The sequence below is a fragment of the Helianthus annuus genome, chromosome 10, assembly GCF_002127325.2.
Source record: "Helianthus annuus cultivar XRQ/B chromosome 10, HanXRQr2.0-SUNRISE, whole genome shotgun sequence".
Classification (NCBI taxonomy): Eukaryota; Viridiplantae; Streptophyta; class Magnoliopsida; order Asterales; family Asteraceae; genus Helianthus; species Helianthus annuus.
This window is the reverse complement of record NC_035442.2, coordinates 98335820-98345063: the sequence shown is the minus strand read 5'-3', so window position 1 is coordinate 98345063 and position 9244 is coordinate 98335820. Positions and strand designations below refer to the sequence as shown.

Below are 9244 nucleotides of genomic sequence, written 5' to 3'. Positions count from 1 at the left end.
CTTGACTTCTCCACACCTACTCGCTCTCAATCAAACCGGTTAGTGGACCACCCTCATGTTTGTTAATGATACATGTTGAAAGATGATGTTTGTTAGTAATTTTGTGCTACACGATCACTGTCTTAGTGCAATATGCTAGTATATTGATGAAAACTACTTGATGTTAAGGTTAATATAGAATCTAGGATGTTGAGGTAACAAAGCTTGGATCTTTATAAATGCTATGCTTATTTAATAAAAACTAATTTGAGTATGAAATAGATGGTGCTGAGGATCTTGACTGATTTTATGAAACCGTATAGATGAGGTTATGTTACAAGTATGGTGTTATAATGATTTATGTGATAAAAAGGTTATATGTCCCTGATTGATGATTATGGATGAAACAGTGATAGATGTTTAGGGTTGTTTTGGATAAATGCTGAAAACCCTGATGATGAACTGGTTGAATATTATGAAAAAATTTGAAATTTGTTATGTTTGATCTGATTTGGTAATTTTACAGAATAGTAAAACATGTTAATGAAATATGATTGGCTCGTACTGAATGGATAAGATCTAGAAGGATTCTAGCAGTGGTTACGAGTCGAGATCGTATGGTTTCGACCTGAGACCACTTAGTTACAACTCGAAACCAGACAACACACAACAGGGGACTGGAGACCGGGTTGGTTGCGACTCTAGATCATCTGATTTCGACTCAAAGCCTGACTCGAGACCTCAAGGTTTCGACCTGAAGATGCACAACTCGAGACCTCCTGGTTGCGACTCGAAACCTCTGTTTTCGAGTCGAGACCACATGGTTTCGACTGACCCAGTTATTGGGCTGTTAATCATTTGGGCCACACGGTTCTGTATCATGCTATGTTTGTGGGCTACATGTTATTGTTGTTGTTTACTATTCATATGTTAGACTAGGCCCAAATACTTTATATGTTTTTTTGACATGCATGTTATGTGTTAGATACGTGTAGGATATACGTGAATTATTTGTACCCAAACCTGACCTATACTGGTAACCATAATAGGACGTGGTTAACCAGCAAACCTAACCAAGTAAACTGTCTGCCGAGCAAACCGAGGTGAGTTCACAACCTTTACTAAAAGCATGTGTTTCCGGTGGTTGGGAAATGGAACAAACAACGCTATCTCCTTGTGTGGGATACAAACAACGCTATCTCCTTTTGTGGGATACAAACAAACTTTTCTCCCCTTGCGTGGGACGCTCAGTTAATTACTATTTATATTAGATGCAACAAGTGTACTAAACGAAACTTTATCACGAAAGTCCCTACTTACGATACCGATTAGTCACCGGGGTCGGGCGAACGGGTTATTAGTTGATAGCGCTATTTAGGTTTCACTAACCTCAACTCGTGCCTTTTGAGGACGTGCATGAACTAATAGACTCAGGCAAAACCCGTCAATGATGATAGACATTGACAACGTGGGGCAAACAAACAGAGGTCGCAGAGTATTCGGTATAACACAGTTTAGTAGCTTACTTATGGGGTAGCTCCCCATGGCATGATATAAATGAGTAACTTAACTAAAACAAGTTTTTGGAGTTAAAATTGAACAAACTCGTGAACTCGCCAACTTTATGTTGACACCCTACTGCATGTTTTGCAGGTACTCAGTGACCTTGGAGCTTGCGGCTTGGGGAAGTGTAGTGGTCGCCATTTACCCGTGTTGGGTCTTTAATAATCATGAACTTGTGTTTGAACCACTTTACTTATGTTTCCCCTATTTGCTTAAATTACTGATTTGGAACCTAAAAACTTTTGGACTTAAACTTTAGTGGTCACTAATCGTATTGTTTTGGTGAACTATATTGCTATTATTTTAATTGTTCAATATGATTGGTGGCTGAATCCTGGTCAGTCACACATCTCGCAATAGTACTCCGCATGTAGAATTTGAGGGTGTGACAAACGTAAAGGACAAAACTTGTAATTTACTCTTAAATAAAGAATAACTATACTTCATACGCAAGTAAGCTTATAAAACAGATATTTACATTTGCTTTTGTGATTACAAACATACTCTTTGGACATGACCTCTTTCTCTACATTTCATTTTTTTTAATACTTGGCACACATTTATATCGGCCAAACAACATTACTGTTCATTTTTATGATTTTCAGCATAATAATTCCACTAGTTAGAAAATTATGTTAAGCAGCTGCAAGATTAATTTTTTGCCCTTTTACTAAATTCAAAAACGAGAAATGAAAATGAACAATTCAACTTTTGTTCATTTTTGCTCCATGCCTCCACCCATTACCGCAACGATCAAGCGTCTTGTTACATCCATTTAAACATTTTTGTATGAAAAAATCACTCAACTTTCAATTTATGTTCCGATGTTATGAATCTTTTTATAAATGTTTTCAAAACAGAGTTAACTAAACCTGAAACTGGTGTGGTCGCTGACGAGTCTCCAACAGTGAAGAAATGTCGCCATTTGTTTTTTATCTTTTAGTCAAAAGTTCTCGTCAAATAAATGGTATTACCAAGGGGACTGGGGGCAGTTGATTTTTCTCCGTGACGGGCCCAACGAGTGTGAATCAATTTTTCCACCGCCACCATAAAAGTTCACGAGTGATGGGCATGTTTCTGTGATTGTTTTCACGCGTGATGGGCTGTGAGTGATAAATGGATGTGAGGGGGTGTGAGTGTTTATTGTTGGGTGTTGTGAGTGATGACCATTGCCACTAAAAACGGTTGTGAGTGATGGAATAATGGTTGATGACATGACGTAATTTGATTGGATTTTGTGAGTGATGGAATTTTTGCAAGTGATGACCACCCCCTCCTCCCTAATAAAGTGACTATTTACCATAGTAACTAGTTTACCTTTACTTCAAGCTATAACACATGATCAAGATGTGTATATAACAAGCTCGTAACGAGTGAGAATGTCACAACTGGTGGTTCAGTTAGAAGCATCTAATTCCTACCATAACCTACTAAAAGCCACCAGCCCAGCACAAACAGTGACTTACATCTCATTGATTAACAGGGTATTGACCGGGTCCTGACTCTATGGCTAGAATGTCGCAACTCATAAAATTATACACAATAAAAATCAAACTACCATCTATCATCACCATTTTTAAACAAACACATGGAATCTCATACAAAAAAAATATTCCAAACCAAGTGCATCATAACATATTTGATTACATGCATCAAGTGCACAGAGAGTAATACTACAAATTAAAAGATATAACATAAACCGAATGATCACAAACCTTGAGTGCTGAAGAACACATACGGTTTATAACACCTGGGCAACCATCATTTGAGCTTACCGACTCTATAGCTGGAACCACAAGCAGCGAGAATCACCTGAAAACATATACAATTAATATAATTAACTGAAAAAGCTAATTATAGTTCAAATGCCAATTGACTACACTTTTCCAAGAGGATTCCTCAACTCCTTACAAAATAACACATGTATTTTGATCTGTATTGCCAGTACTACAGTTCAAACACACTTTTTACAATTATATTGTCCCTAATGCTCAAATACGTATCATGAGTCACAATTACCACTTGCTATAATGGTTTATAAAATGAATCTTTCAAAAGAACTGGAACTAGAATCAAATAAATTAGTATCAATATCAAAGCTTGTAAGTAATCGTCCACATTTGACTTCTGCAATCCTTGCACTATGCATGTTCAGTCATGGATTCTGTTACATTTGTAATGCTTTATGTGAAATTGCAGTTCTGATTTAAAAGAACTTCAAATAAATTATATCTCACTATCATAGCTTTATGCGAAGCGAGGCGCACCTAAAACTCCTTGTGTCGTCAAAGGTGTTTTTCCTGTGAGATTCCGGCCGAAAACAACTTTCAGGTGACTTTTCCGACCAGATTCCGGCGAACTTGTATCACCAGGAAGCAGAAACTTGAAGAAGAGAGAAAGAAGATGATGATGATAAAATGAAAACCAGCGGTGAAAATGTTGAATTTGCAGATAGCTTACTTTTAAATGTGGAACTTGGTTCAAAATCTTATCTTAAACTGTGAACATGGTTTTGAAAAACGTTTGAGGCGTGCGCCTCAAGGTGAGCCTCGAGGCGAAACGGCCAAAAGCCGAGTCTGAGGCGCGCCTCATGGGGTTTTTATTGTACATGTGCCTCAGAGGGGCTGAGGCGCAAAGAAAGGCTGCCCCTCAGGGGATTTTGATAGTTGTTTTTGACTTTTTGTGTCAATTTCAGGCATTTCATGTCTTTTTTAAGTGTGTTTTTGATGATTTTGATGAATCTGATGACGAAATTAGTTGGTATTATTATTTTTATAACATATATAATTTTATATTCATTTATTAATACCGCCTCGGCGTTTCGCCTCGAGGCTTACGCCTCGTGAGGCGAAGGGAAAACGCCTCGAAACTCGTTTATGTTCTTTTAAACCTTGACTGTGAAAAATTGTTGCTTTACAGAAGCTGCTCACTGGTTCAGAAAGAGCACTGTTTCACAACAGTGACACCATGTAAATGTTAAAATTTATTTTTCTTTTAGAATAAATTTTATTATTATCATAGCTTGTACAAAACTATTTTTCTTACAAGATAAATTATATTATTATATAGCTTGTACAAAACTACATATACTAGAATTTCTTTTACACTGAACATTTTGTACAAAACTATTTTTCTTTCAAGATACTTCTAAATTTTTTTTATGCGCTATTTTTTCTCGGGCCCTCGCTTTTTTGCGCTTTGCGCCTAGGCCCTAGGCGAGGCCTATGCACCTTGAGTGCACTTAGCTCCTTTGATAACTATGATATGATTCCTAAACACTTGTAGTTAGAAAAATAGATGACATTCAGTATAAAAAGTCAGGCATATGAAACAGAAGTACAAAAAGAAGAAAGGAAAAGTAAAATCAAAGGTTAAAGTGAGATATAAAACCAAATGTCATGCACAAATAAGCAAATAAACAAGATGAGCATATAAACTATTCAAATATGGAATGTGGAAGGAACCAAACTTACAATTGTCGTAGAATCAGTGCCTTGAACGTCCAGCGTCATACCTCCTGTCACTATCATATCTGCTTCTCTTCAAGTGTCTATCCCTCTCACTGTCATCTCTGCTTCCACGCTCTCCCCTATCTTTTTCGTGCCTTTTGTATCTGTCATCTTCTTCGCTTCTTCTATGCTTTCTATCGCGACGATGTTCTTCATCCCCAGTGTCTTTTCTTCCTTGTGAAGGTTTTTCATCTTCGTCATCACTAGTCTTACGTTGGTGCTTCTGTTCATTTCTAGCCAGTGGCTTCATCATTCGTTCATGATCATCACTCCTATCAACTCTCTCTTTTTTGTGCCTGACATTTATGTCATCGTCGCTATCATGCCTTCTTTTTTCACCTGTCCTGATGTCCTCTTTAGATCTTACGTCTTTTCTATATTCTTCACAGTCAACATCAAGTACCCTTCTTCCACCCCTTTCAACTTCCACTTTCTTTTGACGTACGTCTTTATCAGATTCTTCATCATCGCTATCATGCCTCCTTTTTTCACCTGTTCTCATGTCCTTTTTAAATCTTAAGTCTTCTTTATCATCTTCACGTTCAACACCATGCCCCCTTCTTCCAACCCTTTCAACTTCTACTTTCTTTCGATACATATCTTTATCAGATTCTTCATCATCGCTATCATGCCTCCTCTTTTCACCTGAGCTCATGTCTTTGATGGATCTTACGTCTTTTTTATATTCCTCACGGTCAACACCAAGCCCCCTTCTTCCACCCCTTTCAACTTCCGTTTTCTTTTGATGTATTTCTTTATCGGATTCTTCGTCATCGCCATCATGCCTCCTTTTTTCACTTGTTCTCACATCCTTTCTAGATCTTACGTCTTTTCTATATTCTTCACGCTCAACATCGTGTTTTCTTCTTCCACCCCTTTCAACTTCCACTTTCTTTTGACGTACGTCTTTATCAGATTCCTCATCGTCAGTACCATGTCTCCTTCTTCCGCCTCTCTCGTTCTCACGTCTTGTTTCTCTGTAATCGGGACTTGTTACGTCATGCTTGCTACTGCCTCCATCCCACCTATCATTAATGCCTCTATCGTAGACGTTTGAGCTGGAAATACGTTTTTCTACTTTACTTTCCATTCTCTTCTGTTTTCTTTCATACTTGTCCTCATCCGAATCATCATCATCATCATCTGAATCATGCCGCCTGCTTCTGGTGGATGGAGGTTTCTTCCCCTTTAAAGTTTTGAGGTTAGGGCGCTTGTCAGTGTCTGACTCGTATCTCTTTTTCACATTTCCAACACGTTTCTTTTCATAATCAGAATCGTCACTTTCATGTCTTTTATTACCTTCGTTGTGCTTTCTTGATGATTTTCGGCTACTTTTTCTTAAATCAACATCCGAGTCAGATTCAGAGCCACTTTCACTACTTCTATCACTATCGGTACCGGTATCACTGTCACTCTCGCTATCTGAAGAAGCGACTCTTCTTTTGCTTGTTTTTTTCTTGTAGTTTTTAAGTTCATCAAGCGCATCTTTACCCACTTTGGTATCTTTTTCATGTTTACCATCAACCACAGGATCAGCTTTTTCATCATCAGAAGCAGGTACATCCTTCTTTATGTCTTCTTCGTGAACTATTCCAAGAGCGTTTTTTAAAGTTTCCATTTGCTTCTGTTTACGTGCTGCAACTTGATGAGACTGCGTATCTGAAACCCTGAACCAGCAGAAATCATAGATTACAAACCACTCAAAAAAAAAAAAAAAAACAGATGCAATTGTCTAAACGTAAAACATAGAAAAAATTGCCTAACCTAGATTTCAATTCCCAAAATATTATGATGTATATATTAGTAATCATTTGCCAAGTATATACATAATTACATATACATCTGCTACCAATGTGCTCCAGAAAAAAGAAACTTATTTCAGAAAATAAAAAGGAATTTTCTCATTAACCCATAAACAATTCACCATCATCACTAACAGTATGCCAACAGCAATAAATCTCACAAAAAAAACTGTTCACCTAATATAACCAGCAGTTTGGAATCATAACCATATTGAAGCATGGCATGACCACGTGAGATGACACAATAGAGCAAGCAGAAAGAGAAAAAGCACATGAGAACTGAAATCATACATATTATCCTAGACGACACGTTAGATACTTAGTTTGCAATTCTTATATAAATTATCCTCTAACGTACTATTGTAATTAAACCTAATTCCAACAAAAAAACAACTAACAACCCCCACACATTTCACGAGCGTACAACAGAGCAATAACCTAATACATATTATCCTTAGACGACACGTTAGATACTTTGTTTGCAATTCTTATATAAATAACGTTCATATCTAGACTGACACAAAACTGGTGTTTAGATAGCACTCCCATACAATTGACACAAAAACTGTGTTTAAAGTCCAACTTATATCTGCTAAATATACGAGATAAATATGCAAATTCCTAACACCAATCTTTAGCTAGTGCAATTATAACCTAATTCCATCAAAAAACAACTAACAACCCCACACATTTCACGAGCGTACAACAGAACAATAGCCTAATACATATTATCCTTAGAAGACACGTTAAATACTTTGTTAGCAATTCTTATATCCTCTAATCTGGCGGAGTTCCGGCCAGATGCCGGCCAAACTGCTCTGAAACATCCAAAAATGGCCTAAAACCAGCCTAACCTAACCCTGAACAAGCCTAAAACATGTCTATAATCCCTAAAAATGGTATGCTTATCTCAGGCCCTGGTTTAAAAGCGACTTGCTCCTAGACCCAATGCGCACCCTTCGCACCTTAGCGCACCTTGCGCCTTCAACAACTATGGTTTACATACAAAACTGTGCTTAACGACCAACTAATACCTGCTGAATATACAATTTATATGCTGATACGTACCACCCACCCACGTAGCTCATGCAATCACCATGTTCTTCCATGATTTTTTAATTCTTATTAAATAGGTAGTTAGTATTATTTGTCATGTTTCCACTTTCCATGTGTCTAGGAACATCTTGTATACCTCTTAAAGGCCCCTAGGATTTCATTTGGAGATTATGAATGAAATGATACAGTGAGTCTCTTCCAAAAGTCTATCAATTCTCTCAAGCTCCTATGTATTTTCTTTGGACCATTTGATAAATAATTCGGTTCCTATCACATGCAAGTTCTAACACCAATTCTTTAACTACAGCAATTAAAACCTAAATCCATCAGGAAAACAACTAACAAGTAACAACACACATATATTTCACAAGCACACAACAAAACACTTCACCGGCATAAACCCAAAAATCAAAACATACTTATGATCAGAACTAATCACCACTGCAGTAGCTCCACCGGCATCCTCCGCCGCCATAGCAGCCTCCAAAGTCCTACGAGCTTCACTCAACTTTTCAGCAATCTCATCATCCGTATATCCTTGATCTACGAGCTTATCTTCCAAAACAACAAGTTTAAGCTGGATCTGGCGCTTACGATCGTGCTCAAGGATATCTTTGTTAGGTTTTCTAGAAACGCCGGCGATTCCCTGACCAGCCTCGTAACCGCCGTTGTTTCCGGTGGAAACTCTGTTGGTTTTCGGCTTCACGAAGAACTTGTTGCTCTGTATGTAGCCGTTGGTGCCGGAACCGCGAGCGGTTTGCAATCCGATTCCGTTGTACATGGTTGATTGTAGAGAGGTGGAGCCCTAGTTACGCCGTGATTTGATCGGAGAATTTGAAACCCTAATGAGAAGTTGTGATTTGAAGAAGAGAAAAAGGAATGTATGACGGTGCTTATCTATGGGAAGAGGAAATTACATTTTTCTCCCTCTAAATATCTTTTGTTTAAAAGAGGGGTAAATTACATTGTTCGTCCTCTTTGTATCGAATTGAAATATATCCTCCTTCGATTGCCATTAAGTTTGTTGTATATGCCATATGCACTATCAACACTCAAGGAATCGGCAATAGTTTTCTTTGCACTCGGTGTTGGAGTATTTTCATTTGTGTTGCTTGATGTATTCTCTTCTGAGCTTCAAGTGTAAGCAAACATATCACTAAACGGATTCAGAAAATCGTCACCCATTTCTTAGTACCTAATATCTTCATTACATTTTTCTTCTTAAGATGAACTTTCTAAAAACGAAAAGCATGAAACAGCAGGGTGTTACAGTTCTTCCTCCTTTAGGAAATTTCGTCTTGAAATTTAGGAAGATGTAACGAACAATTGCGGATA

General features: G+C 37.7%; 1 protein-coding gene across 1 annotated transcript; it reads right to left on the bottom strand.

Annotated features, from left to right (window-relative positions):
* Window positions 1-3085: 3085 nt before the first annotated feature.
* LOC110885449 (protein starmaker) lies at window positions 3086-8835 on the bottom strand. The gene is made up of 3 exons (XM_022133137.2): window positions 8329-8835; window positions 5016-6718; window positions 3086-3354 (listed from the first exon to the last, which is right to left on the bottom strand). The coding sequence occupies exons 1-2, from the start codon at window positions 8688-8690 to the stop codon at window positions 5029-5031; spliced, it is 2052 nt and encodes a 683-aa protein (XP_021988829.1). The 5' UTR covers window positions 8691-8835; the 3' UTR covers window positions 3086-3354; window positions 5016-5028.
* Window positions 8836-9244: the final 409 nt, after the last annotated feature.

Bases quoted from the DNA above. Each gene is read 5' to 3' on its own strand.
- LOC110885449 (XM_022133137.2), bottom strand. From the start codon at position 8,690: ATGTACAACGGAATCGGATTGCAAACCGCTCGCGGTTCCGGCACCAAC. The intron at 6,719-8,328 runs GTATGTTTTGAT...CTGCTGGTTCAG, and splicing joins GTGATTAGTTCTGATCATAA to GGTTTCAGATACGCAGTCTC.